At 55.6% G+C, this 18611-nt stretch overlaps 2 protein-coding genes and 1 long non-coding RNA gene across 4 annotated transcripts in view; 1 reads left to right on the top strand and 2 right to left on the bottom strand.

The window, feature by feature from the left end:
* COL7A1 (collagen type VII alpha 1 chain) overlaps positions 1–5278 on the bottom strand; it is a 30962-nt gene extending 25684 nt beyond the window's left edge. Inside the window, exons 1-16 of the mRNA XM_049097993.1 lie at positions 5217–5278; positions 5046–5131; positions 4383–4563; positions 3601–3760; positions 3426–3519; positions 3174–3335; positions 2777–2940; positions 2570–2699; positions 2357–2473; positions 2103–2249; positions 1901–2017; positions 1677–1826; positions 1465–1593; positions 766–909; positions 550–675; positions 302–445 (exon numbers count right to left, since the gene is read on the bottom strand). Coding sequence (XP_048953950.1) covers positions 302–445; positions 550–675; positions 766–909; positions 1465–1593; positions 1677–1826; positions 1901–2017; positions 2103–2249; positions 2357–2473; positions 2570–2699; positions 2777–2940; positions 3174–3335; positions 3426–3519; positions 3601–3760; positions 4383–4563; positions 5046–5130 — 2050 coding nt within the window. The 5' untranslated portion in view covers position 5131; positions 5217–5278. The remainder of the gene's footprint in view (positions 1–301; positions 446–549; positions 676–765; positions 910–1464; positions 1594–1676; positions 1827–1900; positions 2018–2102; positions 2250–2356; positions 2474–2569; positions 2700–2776; positions 2941–3173; positions 3336–3425; positions 3520–3600; positions 3761–4382; positions 4564–5045; positions 5132–5216) is intronic.
* Positions 5279–8767: 3489 nt separating this feature from the next.
* On the bottom strand, positions 8768–16864 carry LOC112665750 (cytochrome b-c1 complex subunit 1, mitochondrial). 2 transcript variants are annotated; one of them, XM_025455747.3, is made up of 13 exons: positions 16706–16864; positions 16306–16449; positions 14410–14496; positions 13206–13335; positions 12786–12984; positions 12239–12318; positions 11093–11208; positions 10713–10856; positions 10418–10578; positions 10223–10308; positions 9799–9887; positions 9398–9473; positions 8768–8961 (listed from the first exon to the last, which is right to left on the bottom strand). In XM_025455747.3, exons 1-13 carry the CDS (start codon positions 16772–16774, stop codon positions 8897–8899), a joined length of 1446 nt encoding a protein of 481 aa, XP_025311532.1. In that variant the 5' UTR covers positions 16775–16864; the 3' UTR covers positions 8768–8896. The 2 variants fall into 2 exon arrangements, with proteins under 2 accessions (XP_025311532.1, XP_025311534.1); XM_025455749.2 differs by having other exon boundaries at positions 16306–16446; positions 16706–16860.
* On the top strand, positions 16850–17854 carry LOC125753137 (uncharacterized). The gene is made up of 2 exons (XR_007404211.1): positions 16850–16984; positions 17210–17854. It is a non-coding gene; the product is annotated as an uncharacterized LOC125753137 (long non-coding RNA).
* The last annotated feature ends 757 nt before the right edge of the window (positions 17855–18611 follow it).

Here is an 18611-nt window from a genome sequence, read left to right as displayed (position 1 = left end):
TCTAAGAGGAGAGTCAGGTGGAGCAGAAAAGGCAGTTGGAACCTGAGAGATGAGGTGGTGGAAATCTGAGGGCAAAGAGGGGAAAGTGGGATCTTTGAGGAGAGGCAGAGGAATCTGAAGAAGGTAGGGGCTTAAGAGGTGGCAAAGGAGGCCAAAGGAGAAAGCAGGACTCTGAGGGAGAAGGCATGGGAATCTGAAGAAGGAGACTGTTGTGGGGCAAAGTGAGAGTCTGAGAGGGAAGGCATAGGGGTCTAAAGGGCCACTGGAGAAAGCCAGCCAAGGAGCTAGGTCAGACCCTGACCGGTTTGAGCCACGATGACCACAGGGGGACTCTCCTCTCTCCCTCGCAGTGCTGACACAGCCACCTGGTAGGAGGTTCCAGGCCTTAGCCCCAGGATATCTGTGGCCGTGGATTCTGGGGGCAATGTCTGGCTGGACTCTGGACCTAGTGTCAGAGAGAAGTGTTGACATGGCTCTTGCCTGCCCCCTCAATGCCCCATATCCTAATTGTTCTTCCCTATAGCCCTCCCACACACAGCCCACACTGACCACCATCTGTCCTCCAGCTAATCCGAAATCCACTGGCTCCAGGAACAGGTCCCCAGGCCACCCTCACCCGTGTTGCATCTGAGGCCACCACTCGTAGCCCTGGGATGGCAAGTGGGGCTTCCAGTTCTAAGGGTTAAAGATAGAGGTCAGAGGTCAAGACTAGGACTGGAGTGAGACAGTCAGCTCTCCCCCCCACAGCCCTCCTGCAGTGCTCACCCCGCCGGACAGTGAGGATGCTAGCGCCACCCTCGCGGGTACCCACTCGAGCAGACACCCGCACAGTGTAGCTTAGTCCGGCCCGGACATCATCCAAGTCAAAGGCTGTCTGACTTCCAGGAAGCACCAGGGTCCTTTCAACCCCTAAGAGAAAAGGCAGGGTAGGTTGGCAGTGAGACATAGGGATATGGGATAACAGCGGTCAGTGATGGACAATGACACAGGATAATGGACCAGGGATGAATGGAGACACAGGAGGCCAGGGGTCAGTGGACAGGGACATGGAATGTAGGATGAGAGAAGTCAGTGGACCATAATGTGAATTGACAGGTCATCGATAGACAGTGATGTGGGTGACAGGGGCAAGTCCCGGGTGGGGACAGGGGGTGAGAGATGAGCGTGGGCAGTGGTTCCAGATAGGGTAACCAAAGGGCAGGGACTGAGCTTGCCTTGTGCAGACAGGGATGGGGGGGCAGTGAGTGCAGACAGACCCAGGTGAGAAGATGGGCTGAGGCAGGGCCAGAAGCAGGCAGCCTCTGTGGCAGACCTGGGCTTATTGCCTCCTTGGGGGATAGATGGACAAGGAGACAGAAAGGAGCTGTAGAAACCCAGGAATGGAAAGAGATGGGGTGAAGGTGTGGTCAAACCCCAAGAGCTGGATCTTTAATGTGTGTATGGGCGTGGCTGTGTCTATCTCACCCTGGGCGCTTCGCACAGTGATGCGGTACTCGGTGGCCCCGGGAACTGGGCTCCAGGACACTCGCACTCGCTGCCCAGGCAGCTCGGTTGCCTGCAGGTCTGTCACAGGGCCCACGGGCAGCTCTGGCCCTGTGGGGGAGCACAGCATGAAAGGCTGTCCCAGGGCCCCCGTCCCTTCCCCTGTCACTTGGCCAGGCCCACAGAGCCCTCACCAGTGGGGACCACAGTTGCAGGTGTGGCCACCTCGCGGCCCTCCAGCAGGGTGTAGAGCGTGAGGCGGTACTCAGTGCCCGGTTGCAGCCCATCCAGCTGGTAGCGGGTCACGTCAGAGGGCAGCACCACCTTCTGTGGCACCCCCAAGCCTGCAAGATGGCAGGGTCAGGTCAGCTGAAGCCAAGCCCAACCCTGCCTGCCCACCTCTCTCCCCTGCACTGACCACTCTCACGCCGCCATTCCAGCCGGTAGCCACGGGCCTCAGGCACCAAGTTCCAGGAAACGAGAATGGATGTGGGGCCCAGGATGACCGGGCGCAGGGTCTGTTCAACAGAAGTGTCTGCCCAGGGCACACGGGACGTCAGTAGCCACTGTACACTGCCTGCCTGCCCACCCAGCCTGAAGAAAGCACCCAGCCTTCTCACCAGTGCGGGCAGTCAGGGAGGAAGCAGACCCGATGCTCCGGCCAAGCAGGCTGCTCACAGTCACCTCGTAGTCTGTGCCAGGCTCCAGGTCACGTAGCAGCACTGACCCCTGCCCAGGGCCCAGCTCCTGCTGCTGTGTGACACCGCCTGCACGGGGGTGCGGAAGGGGGGTGGTTGGTGTGTCTTGCAGACTCAGAACCCTACAATCGTGTCTGAGGTACAGGGAAGGCCCTCAGTCTACACTCCTCACTCACCACTGAGGACCCGCCATGTCACACGGTAGCCAGTGGCACCTGGTACACTCCGCCAAGCCACCAGGAGGCTGTGGGTTGTAGTATTCTGGATGGTCAGTTCCGGCCCCTCCAGGGCAGCTGGGAGAAGGTGCAGCAGGGGTTAGCACAGTCAGGAGTGGGGAGGGGTTAGGGGATGGTTAGGTGATGGGGTGAGAGGTTAGCAGAATCACTCACTGGTCCGAGCTGTCCCGCTCACAGCCTCCCCGATGCTATTGGCGTAGAGGGCTACCACAGTCACTTGGTACTCAGTCAGTGGCCGGAGACCCTGAAGCTGTGTGCTGGTCTCACCTGCTGGGACGCTCACCTGCCCAGGGTCAGAGGTCACTTTACCTTGCCCAGCCAAATCCCAAGCCCTCCACACACCACCCCTGACATCCTTACCTCCCGCCGCTCGCTTGGCAGTGGCTGTCCCAGCCCTGTCAGAGGAGTGTACTGGACCTTGTAGCCGGTCACTGGGCCACTGGCCGCTGTCCACTGTACTCTCAAGGATTGACTGCCTGCTTCAGACAGCACCAGGTCTCGTGGACCAGAGGTCAAGTCATCAGCTGGGAAGGCGGGGGGTAGTCAGGCAATCAGACAAGAGGATCAGGGGTCAGAAGTAAAGTAGAACTGGGGTCCAGGGTCAGGAACACATGGGATAGGGTCAGCACTGCCAGGGCAGGACCAGAGGGTGGTACCCCCGCCTGGTGTCAGGAGCGCCTGGGATTGATGTCAGCGCTGCCAGGTTGGGGTGGGGTCAGAGGTCCAGGTCAGGGCACAGGTGTGGGCAGGAGCTCACCAGGCAGGGTCACAGGCACACCACCAGCTGTGGTACACACTCTCCGGGAAACAAGGGGCAACAGTGTCCTCAGGATACTGAAGTCGTTGACAAAGAAGAAGAAATCACTGGTGGGCTGTGAGGCGACTCGCTTCAGCTCCTCGGGGTCAGCATTCTTGATTCCTGAGGTGAGGCCCAGTCAGAGCTTGGCAGCTCACATGCCCTCCGACAGGCCCTTCTGCAGCCCACTTGTCACCTCAGCAGGGTACTCACCCACAGCAAACAGCTTGACGCCCTGCCCCTTGAGCCGCTGGGCAGCTGTGTCCACCAGGTCCTGGGACTTCCCATCTGTGATGAGGATGCAGACCTGGGGCAGGGGCGGGGCAGGGCAATACATCAGTGTGCCTCAGATGGCTAATGTAGGGGGCGTGGTAGAGTGAGAGATCACCTTGGGGACCCCTGGGCGGGCCAGCTGAGGCAGGAAGACATGGTCGGCCACATGGAGAATTGCAGCCCCTGTGCGCGTGTTGCCACCCTTGTAGCTGAGCTCACGAATGGCTCGGATCACATCACCCCCTGAGCCAAGTGCACCGAGGCCAAACTCTGTCCTGCACAGGGGAGGGAAGGTGGCGACAGGCTAGGGGCCAGGATCTTTTCTGGCCCTGGCCTCGCCCTGGGGTGAGGTCTATGAATATCATGTCCCTTTGAGGGTCCTCTTGCTGCTGTGACTCCTGTTCTCCACCTCTGAAGCCGTTAACAAACTCCTCGGGTACCCTCTGTGTCCGGCTTGTGGCTGGAGCCCTTGGGGCTCCCTGCGTTGGGGAGCAGGATGTCTGCTTAATTAGGGAATTGTGGGAGGAAGGGTCCAGTTGTAGGGAGGTGGATCTTGGCCAGACAGGAAGGCCCTGTGGGAGGGGAGAGGCTGAAGGCATCGGGAGGCTGCAACACGGAGAGTCCAAGAGGCAGGGGCATCTGAGGCCCCTGGGTTCCCCATCTCTAGATCAGAAAACTCAGCCCTGTCGTTGGCAGGACACTAGCCTGAGAGTGTCTCAGGTGTGAGTATTCTACCTCAGAGATCCCTGCCTCTGTCTCCAGAGGAGGTCCTGGCTGAGGGGAGAGGGGTCTTGGGGTTCTCCAAGGCCTGGCCTAGGGGTTCTGGGCTCTCTGCTTCTGTGGGGGAAGAATCCTGGTGAGATCTCCAAGTCCCCACCTCCAGGGGCCCCCACTCACCGTGGATCATCACTGTACTGCACGGCAGCGAAGCGCACACCCTGTGCACTGGCCGCCCCAGAGAAGGGCCACACCAATCCCTCCAGGAAACCTCGCACTTCACGGAAGTTGCCACGGCCGATGGATGAAGAGCCATCAAGTAGGAACACGATGTCAGCAGCATAAAGGCGTGTGCAGGTCACTAGGGCAGGGAGGAGCCATCACGCTCTCTTCTTGGAGCCCACCCACCCCTCCTCGTGCTGTGGTCCCCTGACACTAGGGGCTGGGGAGGATGCAGTAGGCCTCATCGGGAAGCAAACCGGCCCAGGCCGGCTGGGGCCTGGGAACCTGGGAAGGGAGGGACAGAGGGGCCCAGAGCAGAGTCTCCAGGAGGATTGGTGTGTGCAGAGAAGGAAGCGCACGGATGTGGTTCTGGGACTGAGGTTGGCCTCAGGGGGCCGAGTGGAGTGACAAAGAGTAGGTGACCTAGCCGCATTTGGGGAGCAGAGTTTGAGACCCAATAGGATAGGATGCAGTCTGGGAGACCCAGCAGGGGTGGCGCAGGGTTTGGGGAGTCTAAGGAGGGATGCGGGCAGGGTCGTGGAGGTGGGTAGGGGGGCCAGATGAAGGCCACAGGTGACAGGGCGCAGCGCCCAGGATGGAGTCCTTCTCGGCAGTGCCCACCTCTCTCCCTCTGCTGGGCCCGCACTCGGAGCGCCCCTGCCAGGATCCCGGCGCAGAGCGCGGCCACCAGGAGCGGCAGCCTCATCCTGGGTGGGGGAGACAGTCAGCCAGGCCCCCGCAGCTGTGGCGGGTCCGAGCCCAGCCCACCCCGACCCCCAGTCCCGGTCTTGCCTGCCGTCCACCGGCTCCCGCCGCCAGCCGTTGCCGCCGTCCCGCCGCCACAGCGGAGAAAAGTCCCTGATCCGGGGGGCGGAGCTGCGGGCGGGGTCCCGGGCGGCCCGCCCCCCACCCCGCGTCCCAAAGGCCACCGCCCCACCACCCCAGCCCGGGGAAGATGATTTGACTCCATTTGAGGGTAAAGCCCCCCACCTCCTGTGGCTTCCAGGACTCCCCCCAGAAGGTTCTTGTCCGGAAGACCACTCCAACCTTCTCCGGGGTCAGAAGTTTTGTGTGCTTTAAGGTCAGAGGGACTAGTGAAGTGACAGCTGGAGGCTGGAATTCAGATAGGTTCCTGGGGACGGAGGAGACAGTGGGATGCTGGTGGGGGGAGGCTGCAGCTGGAGATGACTCACCCCCCACCCTATGGGGGTGCCCAGACAAGCCTTCAGGCTATGAGTCCCGCCGGCCACTCCTGTGATTCAGCCATGCCTCTGTCTGTTAGATCTCCTGTGCCCCACCCCAATCCCCTTGACAGCTGGAGCACCCCCCAGCAAATGAGGGGCTCTGGGCTCTTCCCTGGGAAACCAAGGCACCACTGGAAAATACCCACCCCACCCCACCTTGGGAAGGGGAAGCCAGGAGAGAATCTGTGTCATGCATATGCATACGTGTCTATCCCAGTACTCCGTACCCCCTACCATGCCCTGAACCAGTCCCAGGCAGATGCCATCCAGCTGTGCCTGCAGGGAAGGGGGGGTTGTCCATATGTGCAGGGTGGGACCACCCACAGTGACAGCTCATCTCTCAGGAATCCACTCTTTCCTGCCTACATCCTCACTGGTGGCCCTGTCCTGCTCCAAGTCCCCCTATTTGTCCTCATTCTGGTGTGGCAGTCTCCTTCACCCTATTGTTCTTGAAGACCCCCTTCTTCCCATCATCCCCACCAGACCCAGAGGTCACCACCAGCCTCCCTCCTTCCCTCACTGCTCTTAGGGTCCGCCTGTGGCTGCCACCCTCATAACTACCCTTGCCCCACTGCTCTCCCCTTAACCAGCTTGACTCCCCACCCATTTCCCTCAACTGGCTTTTGTGACTGTAGACAGTTGCCTTTAATACATCTCCAGGTCACGAGTGCTGTACGGAGGAGGTGAGTCTTTGTGTGTGCATCATAGAGAGTGACCTCAAGGCAGAGATGTTCCCAGGAACAGCAGGCCCTGGTTTTTATTTGTTTTCCTGCTAGTCCTAGATAATCCTGAGAAGCCCAGAAAGTATGTCTACACTCACCACTGCCACCAAGTCCTTTCCAACATGCCTGGCCCCAGGCCACTCCTGGGGATCAACAGGCTGAGTGGGGAGAGATGGGGACAGCACTGCTTCATCTTCCCTGGGCCTTCCAGGCTGGGGGTCTGGAGGCCAGGGCTGGAGGCAATGAAGTATGGCCAGGGCTGGAGGCAATGAAGACCATCCATGTTCCGTTTTACTATTGCCCATATGGCTGGAGCTACAGAATGGTATTTTATCAGTGATCCTTCTCCCTATCGTAGGATACAGTGCTGTGACCCATGGGGCCCAGAACTTTTTCCAAGGTCATGGTCCTCATAGCCGCATCCCAAGACCCCCACCCCTTAAAGCTGATAGGTGAGAAAAGCAGACACAATCTCCCTACAGAGGCAGTCCCTGCCACAAGACCCTCACCTCTTCTTGTACAGTAGAGGTTAGAGCTGCCACATGTAGAATGGTCCTATGCACATGTGGCAGTCCAGCCTTTAGGGGTGACTGGACATCCTGCTGAGAGGGTATCAGAACCATGATGTGCCCCTAAGAGAAAAGGCTGTCTGCGGTGTGGGGGTCACTCAGAGGGTGCTGGGAGAGGCTACTGGGCAGGTTCAAACAGATGGGGAGGAGTATGAGACTGGAGCCCCCATTATGCTACGAGCAGGTGTGTGACCCTCTGAGGCCTCTTGCAGCACACTGGGCCTGGAGAATACCAAATCTTGACCTTAAGTTTGAGTTCCTGGAAGATGGGATTGATTTCTAAGCCCAGGCAATCTCTCACCAAAAGTATGGCCAAAGCTAGGAAGGTCATCTTCTTCCAAACTACCCCTCTTTGGGGTACCCCAGCTCTGCTGGGGCTGCTATCCGGCTTGTATCCTCTACAGCTCGCTCCAGCTCCGCCTACAGCTGTGACCTCTGCTCTGCTATAGCACAGCTTACTGGGGTGCCACAGAAATCCAGCCTGAGAGTCCCCATGCTAAATCTCAGGCTGACCAAGTCACTTCTCTTCCCAGTAACTCCCAAGATACCTCCCTGAAAATGTCTCCAGAGCAAAGATCAAAATCCCTTGCTTGGTTACACAAGGTCAATTGGGACCAGATCACTTCCAGAGCTTGGGTTCTCTCGTGTGCCCGGGACACCCAGAGCCAAGATTTGGTATTCTCTGGGCCCAGTGTGCTGCACCTATAAATACCCGGAATGAGCCTGTCAGGGTTCCGCACTGTGCAGCAGCTTCTCTCAAACTGATCACAAAGTAGAATGACCTGGGTTATCCAGCTCTGGGTTCTAGAAGGCACTTGATCATTATTTCTTGACTGACAACTGGTGTCAATGAAGAGGTGAGGGAAAGACACTGGGGCAGGGCAGGAGTGATTCAAGGGTTATTTGGGCCACTGTAAGGCTGGGGTGCTGGGTGACTTTGAAGAGCCTGCTTCTCAATGACCTTTGTCCCAGGACTCTGGTCCCGACTGCCAGCAGCACTTCTGCTAAGAAAATCAGGCCCCTCACTTCCACTTCCTTCCTGGGCTCCCAGGGAATCTGACTGCAGAAGGGCTGGAAACAAGAAGGGTCTACCTGCTGACCTGCCTTGTGGGCCCAGGGCCTGAAGGGGGACTAGGCAGCAGAGAGCTCCACCAGGTCCTGGCTGCCTCAGGTAGATGGGAAGGGGATCATCAGGCCAGCAGCTCAGGACTTGCCTGGGACAGATCTAGTCAAGGGAGGGGGCTCAGGCCCCACTGAGCTCAGGGCTATTCTCGGAGCCTGAGTCAGCAGCAAATCGAGGCAAAGGATTCTTGCCCTGCCTGTCCAGGCAATAGTTAGAAATCAGATGGGAACACTATGCCCCAGGCTATCCTCCTCCCAGGATCCAGAGTAAACATGAAGAAGGCTTCCTCAGGGATACTCCTTGGCCCTCCTGGCCTGTCCAGGGGACCAGGAACTGCCAGAAAGCAATTGCACAGGGCCCACACCAAGGGCTTCCTTCCTGGCTTCCGAGTTCCCAGGCTGGAACCTCTACCAGGGCAAAAACATGGGTTCCCACACCCTACTCTTGGGACAGACTAGCGAGGAGCATCCCCCACATGGCTAAATGGAAACATCTGGCTTCAGATCCCTGCAGGCATCAAAGGCTTCCGGCCTCCATACTGCGGCCCCCACGCTTGCCCCTGGCTGGGGATACAACAGCCTGTGGGAAGGCAGAAGGATCGGGGGCATACAGAACCTAAGAGAAGTCCCTGTTCCCCCATCCACTGCCCAGTGGACTCCATGGTAATGCCGAGAGGACAACACAGTTCTCAACACAGGACTTTATTGGAGGTAAGGTAATCTGCACACAGGTCTGAAGAGCCGAGGTGGCATGTTTGTGGTGGGGAGGGACCATGAACCCTGGCCCAGCCCTCTTGCCCGTACAGCCTTCTTGCCTAGAAACGCAGCCAGAACATGCCGCTACGGATCCGGTTGTAGTCTGGGAGCTGCTCAATGGGGCCTGTGGGGATAGGGTGGGGCGTCAGGGTGGGGTACCTGGCCTGTACAGGGACACCTGGCCCTGCGCCGCACCCGATTCAGAGCTGCCCAGAGCAGCACAAGACAGGCTTTCAGTGGAAAAAAGGAAGAGAACATTCCCCCAGGGGTGCTGAGCCTGTCACTTCATGCTCTTGAAGCCCCACCCCCCACACAGAGGTGTCCGTTACCTGGCGGGTGTGGGGTATTGATAGAGGTACCTTGGCAGGGAGTCAGGGAGCTGCTGGGACAGGTTTTCTGAGCAAGAACTCCCTGGCAGCCAGGTTAGTGGGCAGAGCCTCTCGGGGGCCTCAGTTTGCTGCTGCCAGCATAGGCTAGGGGGTGGGGGAACAGAGGCAGAAGGGGAGGCCAAGAGGAGGCCTGAGGAGGAGGACTAAGAACAGGCCCTCTAGGCTACTCACCCAATCCAGCCACTGCTGGACACTGGTCATAGAAGTACTTGGAGCAGACCTCACGCACCACACTGGCATCCACTTCCTGCAGGGTGAAGTAGAGAGCACACTGACAGGCAGGCTCCTGGGACCACCTCAGCAGGTCAACATCACCCAGCCAGCCCTGATCTTCTATATGAACCAAGGAGCTGCCCTTCACCCAAAGGGAAAAGGCAGCAGGCCCCGCCCATCCCCTCAGCCATCGGCTTCTGCCCTGCCCTCCAATAATGCCACCCGTGGGTGACGCTGCCTAAGACACCAGAGATGCCTACGGGAGCAGTTTGCACAGTGCGCTGTCAGGCCTGAACTCCCCGCCCTTTAGAAGTCTGCCAGGTCAAGACTCCAGAACCTCCCCCAGGGGCCCACATTACCGCAATCCGGCTTTCCCACTCAGCCAGGGGGATGCGCCGGCCATAGGTCAGGAGACTGCGTCCAATGTCCTCACACACAGGAGTGGTGCCTGCAAGGGTCAGGGGAGGGTTACCAGTCCACCCAGTCCAGTCCTGGACCACCGGTACTCACTGAGCCTCCAGCTCTAGGCTGACATCTGGACCATGGTTTGACCCCAGATCTCAACCCCCACTTCTACTATCACTTGCCACTGTAACAATGGGTTGTTGCTGACCTGGCCCACTGGCACTCGTACTGGACACACCACACCCCTGGGAGTGGAAGTGGGGATATGGCATGGCCTTCAGAGTTTTCCTTTCCCAATTTGGTTGGGAACGTGGCTATCCTGGGGCTGTCCCTGCCAGGATGCGCTCCACACCCTCCTCAGAGGGCTGCACAACTCACCATCCAGATGAGACACCAGTGCATTTCTGAGGATGTTTTTGCCCCGGAGCACCTCACTTTCTGTGGCACTGGTGCACAGGCGCATCCTGAAATGGGCAGGGGACAAGGTGGTCATCCCGAGAGATGATGCGGTCTCCTACCCCACCTCTGCTTAAAGGCCCTTCCTGCACCCCATAGTACTGGGCTGCCACTCACCACTGGCCTTGCAGGAAGAACATCATGTCATCAATGTTCATGCGATCGCAGACAAAGTGTGCGCCCAGCAACCCAGTCTCTGCGTAGCAGATGTTGAAGGTCTGGAAACTCTGGCACAGCTTCTTGGCCACAGAGACAGCAGCCAGTGGGCTGGACAGGTGCTGCCGGGGCAAGGATTGTCAGCATTCACCCTCCTGTCGATGGTTCACACCCTGAACCCCAAGGTACAGGAGCCCACAGCCCTGGTACCCTCTGTACCTTGAAGGCAAGGTCCCATGCTCGCCCCGGTGCTTACCGTGCTGCCACCATAAGTGCAGTCATAGTGGCCAATGATGGCATTGGCCACTTGGAGGGCCACATTGTCCGGGTTGGCCCAGCCAGGCCCTTCTACTGCAATAGCTACATGGGCCAAGGGCAGAGCGTCATCACGGTGGCGGATCTGAAAAAGGACACGGCATGACTGAGAGAGGCAGAACATCCAGAGACCAGAAAAGGTACCAGCTGTGGGTGAAGCATGCACGTGTGTGTGTGAACACCTGTGCTTGCGACACAACAGCCACAAGACCCGCTTCCAACTCCCGAGGCTCCTCTGGAGTCATGAAGACAACCAGGTACGTGAGGGCCCATCTAGAGGCTTGGGCTAAGAACACCGCCCCAGCCCACAAGGCAGCCCACCTCGCTGCCCGTGAAGCGGCATGGAGCCAGAGTGGGCACAGTGTCCTCTGTGTATGTCTCAGAAACGCTGCTGAAGTGCTTCTGGGCGAGGTCCAGCAGCTGCCGGTGCTCCACCCCTGCCAAAATAGACAGCACTGTTACTGGCCAGGTAGGGTCCAAAGCACAGGGTCAGGGGACCCCACATCCTATCTTCAGTGGGAGACAGAAGGAGAACATGACATCGGGACAGGGTGAGGGAAGAGTCCCATGTAGGCAGACTCTGCCTCAGAGGTAGGGCAGGCACCTGACGGTCAAAGAGTGCCCATGACCTCATCCCCAGGGAAGCAGTAGCATGCTGGGCTTGCAGATGGGTCTCCATGTGATCCGTTCACTCCCACATTAAGGACAAGACTGGGGTACCCCGGGCACAAGGCCTCCTGCCCTGCTTCGTCACTCTGACCCTTCAAGAGGATCCTGGCTGCTACCCTGTAGAGGTGGCAAATGAGAGGGCACAGAGGTGCTACCACAGGGCTGTGACTCATTCTGAGGATATTCACAAATAACGTTGTGACCTCAGCCCCTCAGGACACTGCAGGACCTCCCACCCTCACCCTTACAAGAGGAGTTCTCTGCCGCTCTAGCATCTTGATCGGTCCGCATGTGCTCCAGCCCCCACAAACAGCCAAGCATCAGGCCATGACACTGCCCTGCCCCACCACTCAGGGTCCCAGCTCCCTCCTGACTGATTCCCCCCATCCTTTAGACTTTGGTTCCCATAGCATATACTTCAAAAGCACCCCTGAACCTCCAACTCTGCACTTCCTGGTCTGTCATCAAATATGCACTGTCACACCCCAGTGCCTGGCTGCCCACTAGCACGGCTGCAAGGAACACCCTGAGGGCCTATATCCCCCATCAGCCTGCTAACTAGGTCTTTTAGGGAACAGGTAGGGCTGAGAAAGGCCTGTACTAATGAGGGGGAGCAGCATCCCTATGTGGCGGGTCCCAAAGATGGGTGGCAGTCACTCCCCTAAAGGACAGAATAGGAACAGGGTCCCCAGAAATGGAAGATTCCCTATGGTCAGAACCAGGAGACCTGGGCCCTGGTAAACAAGGCTGGTTCCTACCCACCCATCACCACAGGGCTTCAGTGAGCCCAGTACTCACCTCCAGCTGCTGCTAGCACCATGCGAGGGGCTTTGTAATGCCTGCTGAGGTACTCGGTCAGGTCTGCACGAGATAGTTTCCTGAAAGACATACAGCCAATGGCTCAACGCCTCTCCCAAATCACAGTGATCTGGGTCTCACAAAACAGAGCTGAGGAGACAGACGAGGAGACAGGACTTCTCCAGGGAGCAAGCCCTAGCAGACCCCTTGATCCCATTTCCCATCTCTGCCACCCAGCCTGCCAAGGTCCCCACCACATGTCTGCCTTCATGGCAGTGCTTTCTCTCCAAAGGAGGTGTCAGGATCCCCACCAGAGGACAAGACCCCCAATGCTCTCTCCCTCAGGTGGTCAGGACACATAAAACCCTACAAGGAAGCCCACAATCTAAATAAAGACCACACAGGTCTTCAAAAAGAACCCCACGGACCATGTGGCAACAGAGATGTTTCCAATTGTGCAAATTAATATAATAGCACAGGCCAACTAAAACAAACTCATGTGAATGGGGCTTGAGCAAGTTCTGGCAGAGGTCCGGCCAACCCTCACCTGACATTCCCACTGGGCCCCTCCACAGCCTGGGCTAGAGGTGTGCCCTGGAATGCTGTGGCATGCAGGTAGTCAAAGACCACATCCCGCATGCATGCATCGTTCTCCTGCAGCTCCTGTAGAATCACATCACGCTCCTTCTCGATCTGGGAGTCTTCTAGGCTGCAGTTCTGCACAATGTCAGCCAGGAGCTCCACAGCTAGATGCAAGAGCAGGTTTAGGCACCAGGTGGCTACTGCAGGCCAGTAACAGCACAACCCCCTCCCCCGCACCCCCCAGGCCTGGCATGCCTGCTTGCCCTGCTACAAGAGTATACTGTCAGGGTAACCCCATTCTTCAGCCAGGCCAAGCTCCTGGGGGCCTGTCCTCTGTACCCCTAAGTCCTATCATCCTGTCCCTGCCTCCTCCTCCAGGCTTTACCTTTTGGTAGGTCCTTGGAGAGTGCCTTGATATAGTAGGCAGTGTGCTCCCGGGTGCTATAGGCATTGAGATGGGCCCCCATGCTCTCCACCTCCTTCTCCAAGGCATTGCCAGGTCGATTCTTTGTTCCCTTGAGCCAGACAGCAAATGGACCAATCAGGAGCCACATGGGAACTCAGGACCCCTATCTTCAAAGGCTAAAGTCTCAGCAGGATCACTAGTCCACGGGCACATCCTTTAGCAAAGATGATGGGAATATAGGGCCTACAATCCATACTCACCAAGTGCCAAGCAGGGCCACACAGTATCATAGGCTAACAAAATGGAGACAGCCAGGGGCCAAGAAAGGCACAGCCAGTGCAAGTATTGCCTGAAATCCAGAGCCCCATAGCAGCCTGACCTTCCCATTCTCTGTCACCTTGCTGACAGTCATGGTCAGGTTAGTACACATCAATGTTCAGCTGATGCTGCCATTACCCACTCTAACCCCAAGCCATTCATATTATTGTGTGTGTACTAGTGCAACCTCTGTGGGACTCAACCCCAGCCCTGTACGTGTATGTGTGCGTGTGTCCACTGGCACACACATCCATCTTGAGATCTGCACACACATCTGTGATGTTGCTGCTGGCTAGGCTATCTACATGGTCCTGCTCCACGCCCCCACCCATCTATATCTCCTCCTCCATTTTTTTCATTCTTTTAAAAAAACAGACTTCATGACAACATGGACTGGCTGAGGGGCTAAGGATGAAGACTATCTCCAACCTCAGGAAAGCTCAGTATTTACTTCTAGAAACAAGAGATGCCCAGGTATTCGGCCAGAGAGCATTTCACGAGAACGCTTGACAGCCCAAGTCTACAAGTTTGTTCAAATACATATCTTAACATCTATCTACGTGTTCCACACTTCTGCACCAATGCATGTGTATGACGCACGCCCGGCCTCTCTGGTGAGGAGTGGGGTCCTGCGTCTCCCTGGGTTTCTTTCAGGCGCTGGGGGCCTTGTGCAGGGGCTGACCAGATATATATTCACTCAGGAGAGGCTAAGCCCATGTGATTCCTTCCAGAAAGGCCAGCCAGAGATCGCCCCCCAACTGAAGCCCATAACTGAGGAAGCTGACTTTGTGAACCTACATCCTCCTCAGGAGGGACACCAGGCAGCCCCAACCCCAGGGGAGATGCAGGACTTCAAGAGCCTCACCTTGAAAGCCAGATGCTCCAGAAAGTAACCTGCCCCATTGTTCTTCTCAGTCTCGTAACGGCTGCCAACATCAATCCACACCCCGACCTGGACAAGAAGCCATCAACAAAGGTAACACACAAACCACCCCAGCCCCCACTTATGCCTTATCCTGGAAGACTCAACAGAAGCCCCAGGTCAGGGCTCACGGTCCCAAGGTTGGGGGAGAGTTGTCTCAGTAGGACCCCATGTGCTTGGAGATACAGCTGTGCCCTGGGCACAGGCAGGGGCTCAAAGACATACCATGTCCCTTCTCCTTCCCACTCTATTTGTAGACTGGTTCCCAAGAAAGCTTCTGTGCACACTCACCTAACCCCATTACCAATATGAAATTCTTATATTGTCTTGCTTTTCAGTTGACTCTTTTTATTTTTTTCTAGGCAATCGACACATTGTTTGCAAACAACAACTTATTTTCTGCTTTCTAAAAATTATACCCTGCCTTTGTTCTGGTAATTTTGTCTTTCACCATTAAGGAAGGCTATTGGTTTATTTATTTATTTATTTTAATTTTTATTTATTTATTCATGAGAGACACAGAGAGGGAGAGGCAGAGACACAGGCAGAAGGAGAAGCAGGCTCCATGTAGGGAGCCCAACGTGGGACTTGATCCTGGGCCTCCAGGATCAGGCCCTGGGCTGAAGGCGGCGCTAAACCGCTGGACCACGGGGGCTGCCCAGGCTATTGGTTTAGACACTGAACATTTTATCTTATTAAGCAAGGAGCCTTCATTCACAATTTTTCTTTTTTTAAGTTTTTAACCAGACTTGGATACTTAACACTGTCAAATGTCTCCTTGGCACCCAATGAGAGAATCTCATCATTACTTCAACAGCCTCCTGGTGTGCTATGAAACACACACCACATCACTCATCCCACACAAGTCACATAGATCTAGTCTTTTAATATTTGCTCACAGCTGATTTAAAATTTTCACATCTACTTTCCTAAGAGATGTTGATAGGCATACAATATAACATAAATTCTTACGCTAACATCTATTTCACAACTAACATCTCAGAAGGAAAACTTAAATCTTACAACCCACGGTAGTCTTTGATTATCATAGGCAGCATTCTTTATATGCCACTGGGACACAGTGGGTGCCCCTTACAATTAGAGCTTCTCAGAGTCCGTGAAATACAGCATTCTCTCACCAACTTTCTAAACAGGCTTTGGATATAAGAGCCACGTAATACAAAAGTTGCCCATGATTTTTTGCTGCGTTCAGTAACAACTTAAAGCACATTATTTGTTCCTGGAAAACCGAAGGAATTTACTAATAAGACCACTTATTGGTCTTATTGCACCCTGGCATTTAGAGTGCAGAGAAGAGGATTACATCTTCAGAATCTTCTCATCTATTCATATATCTAACCAAGATTTCTTTTAAGTCAATTTGGGGGATTTGTATTTTTTTGGAAGAAATCAATTTCTTCGGAATTTTCAAATGCATTCCTTATGCAGGCCCGTAAGTAGTCTAGCCAGGAGATTATGACTTTGGGCTGTGACTCTAGCAGTTACCTTATGTCTCTGAAACCCATTTTCCTCATGGTAAAATGAAAACAGGATCACTTCTCTCCTTTGAGGTGCTTAAGAATACGCTGGAAAAAAAAAAAAAACCTGGCCTCTGGCTTGGCAGGCATCATATACTAAATGTGTGCTAGTTATAGTAAGGAATGCCTCCAAGAAGTGGGGCCTAGCTGGGGTCGGGATTAAGGCAGTAGAGTCAATTCAGTGGTGAATAAGGAGTCTGACCCAAACCACAGAGGACTTGAGCCCAAGGTCACACCCTGACCTAGGAAAAGACGCCAGGCGCAGTAGGGAGGCGGCCTCCCGAGGGGAGCCCCGGCTCACCGTGCAGGTAGGCTGGGAGGACTGCTCGGAGGCCACTCGCAGCCCGTTGTCCAGCAGGCTGACCTGTGTCTCTGGCACGCTCTGGAGAGCTTGGGCGAAGGTGGCGGTGCTCCGCAAGGCAGGCGACCTCAGCAGGGACGACTGCTAAAAAGGGACGACCGAGATTGAGGACTCGGTTGCGGGATCTGACCTCGGCTCCCTGGCCAGCAGTGGGATCCCGGTCGCAGCCCCCCCGCCCCGGCCCGCCGCAGGACGCCAATCCCCGCTCAGCGCCGTGACCTTCGCACGGCCCTGACCCCGGAACCTCCCCAACGGTGACCCTGCGCGGCTAAACAGTCCGCTCCCGTCCGCGTGCCGAAGCCCCGCGCTCCGCGGCCTTGTGCTCCCGCTGTCGCCTCACCGAGCGGCGGGTGCGCAGCAGCACCCTCGTCCCGGCGCCCGCCGCCCGGCAAACCGCGGAAGCCGCCATCTTCCAGCTCCAGTCGACGCTAGGTCGCGTCACGCAAGCGTAAAAGGGGACGCGACGGCGTCCGAGGCGCAGGCGCACTGCCGCAGCCGTGGCGCTCGGCCGCCTCCTGGCGGAGAGCCGCTTCTTCACGCGCCGTTGGTCTGTGGTTGTGCCCGCGGCCGGCGGGTGCCCGCGTGCCTCAGCCCACCTGGCTGTGCGTGGCCAGTGCCGGTGCGTCCGCGGTACAGTCCAGCTTCCCCTTTCACTCGTGAGAGTCAAAGTGCCGATGTTCCTCACGCCTCGCGGGCGCCCCGAATCCACTGCGAGCTCGGAGCTGCCGCGCGGGCCGGGGGCGCAGCGGCCGCGTGTCCGGGGATGGGAGCCCCGGGGCCCTAGCAGCGGCGCGGATTGCTGGGACTGTGAGGTAGCTGCTGATCACGGTTTTCTCTCGAAAAGGTTGAAGTAGATTCAGACGGTTGACTTCGAGGGAATTGGAGAAAAAGGAACAGCTTAGAGACTACTTACTTGGGTGGAGAGAACATGGATTCCGTTCGTTGGCGGTTGATGCTGGCACTGTGCATGTGCGCCCAGACGCCCCGGGACAGTAACGTCGAATTCGGAGTCGTCGACCTTGAGCCACAATTCCCAGAGGAACGTGAGAGAGAAGCTGCTGCTCCCCGTTCCCGGCGACGCGCCCACTGCGCACTGTAGAACAGGAAAACTCCTAATCTCGGATTTGTGACATTGCAACTCCTTTCTGAGAAAACAAAACACACACCCACAAACAGAACAAAACAATACGGCTTTTCTCATAGACCACATAGAAAAGAAAAAAATCCGGAGGAACTCACTCGAAACTTTCAGCCGAGGGACTTCTGGAAAAAATGGATTGAAGGGAAGAAAAGGATGCTCACCATAGTTAGATTTCTGTGTTAATACAAAGTTTTTAATTTTTGCAAGACACATGTTACTTTTGAAAGAGCATACCTCTGAACTCTGCTTTTACGTAATTTATATGTGATTTATTCTACTTCTGTCTTTGCGATCTTTAAAAAAAAGTCATACTTAAAATATAACTTTTATAAAAAGCAGACAAAAGGCGCTTAAGTGTGTGTTTATTAATATTTTGTGGTCTAAAATTATGTTATGGGGATCCCTGGGTGGCGCAGCGGTTTGGCGCCTGCCTTTGGCCCAGGCCGTGATCCTGGAGACCAGGGATCGAGTCCCACATGGGGCTCCCTGTATGGAGCCTGCTTCTCCCTCTGCCTGTGCCTCTGCCTCTCTCCTCTCTGTGTATTTTATTTATTTGTTTGTTTGTTTGTTTTTAGAAGAACTCTTTTTTTTTTAGGATTTTTTAAATTTAATTATTCATGAAAGACACAGAGAGAGAGGGAGAGGCAGAGACATAAGCAGGCTCCATGCAGGTAAACCGACGTGGGACTCGATCCTGGGTCTCCAGTATCAGGCTCTGGGCTGAAGGCGGCGCTAAACCGCTGAGCCACTCGGGCTGCCCTCCTCTCTGTGTATTCTCATGAATAAGTAAATAAAATATTTTTAAAAAATAAAAAATAAGATTAAGTTATGATTTAGACATGAAAAATAAAAAATAGAATCATCTAGTCCATCTTTCCACTTTTTTAAAACTTTAGTTTCAAGAAGTTTTATATTTATAAAGAAGTTGAGCAGATAGTAGAGTTCCCATATATATCTCCCTTATACACACATGCACAGTTTCCCCTATTATTAACATCTGACATTAAGGTATGGTGGTTGCAATATTGGTATGCTATTAACTAAAGTCTATAGTTTATTCAGATTACCTTACTTTCTACCTATGTTTTTTTCTCTTCTAGGATTC

Source organism: Canis lupus, chromosome 20 (assembly GCF_003254725.2).
Source record: "Canis lupus dingo isolate Sandy chromosome 20, ASM325472v2, whole genome shotgun sequence".
In the NCBI taxonomy this organism is placed as follows: Eukaryota; Metazoa; Chordata; class Mammalia; order Carnivora; family Canidae; genus Canis; species Canis lupus.
Note: the sequence above shows the minus strand (reverse complement) of the source record. Positions and strands in the feature narration are given on the sequence as shown.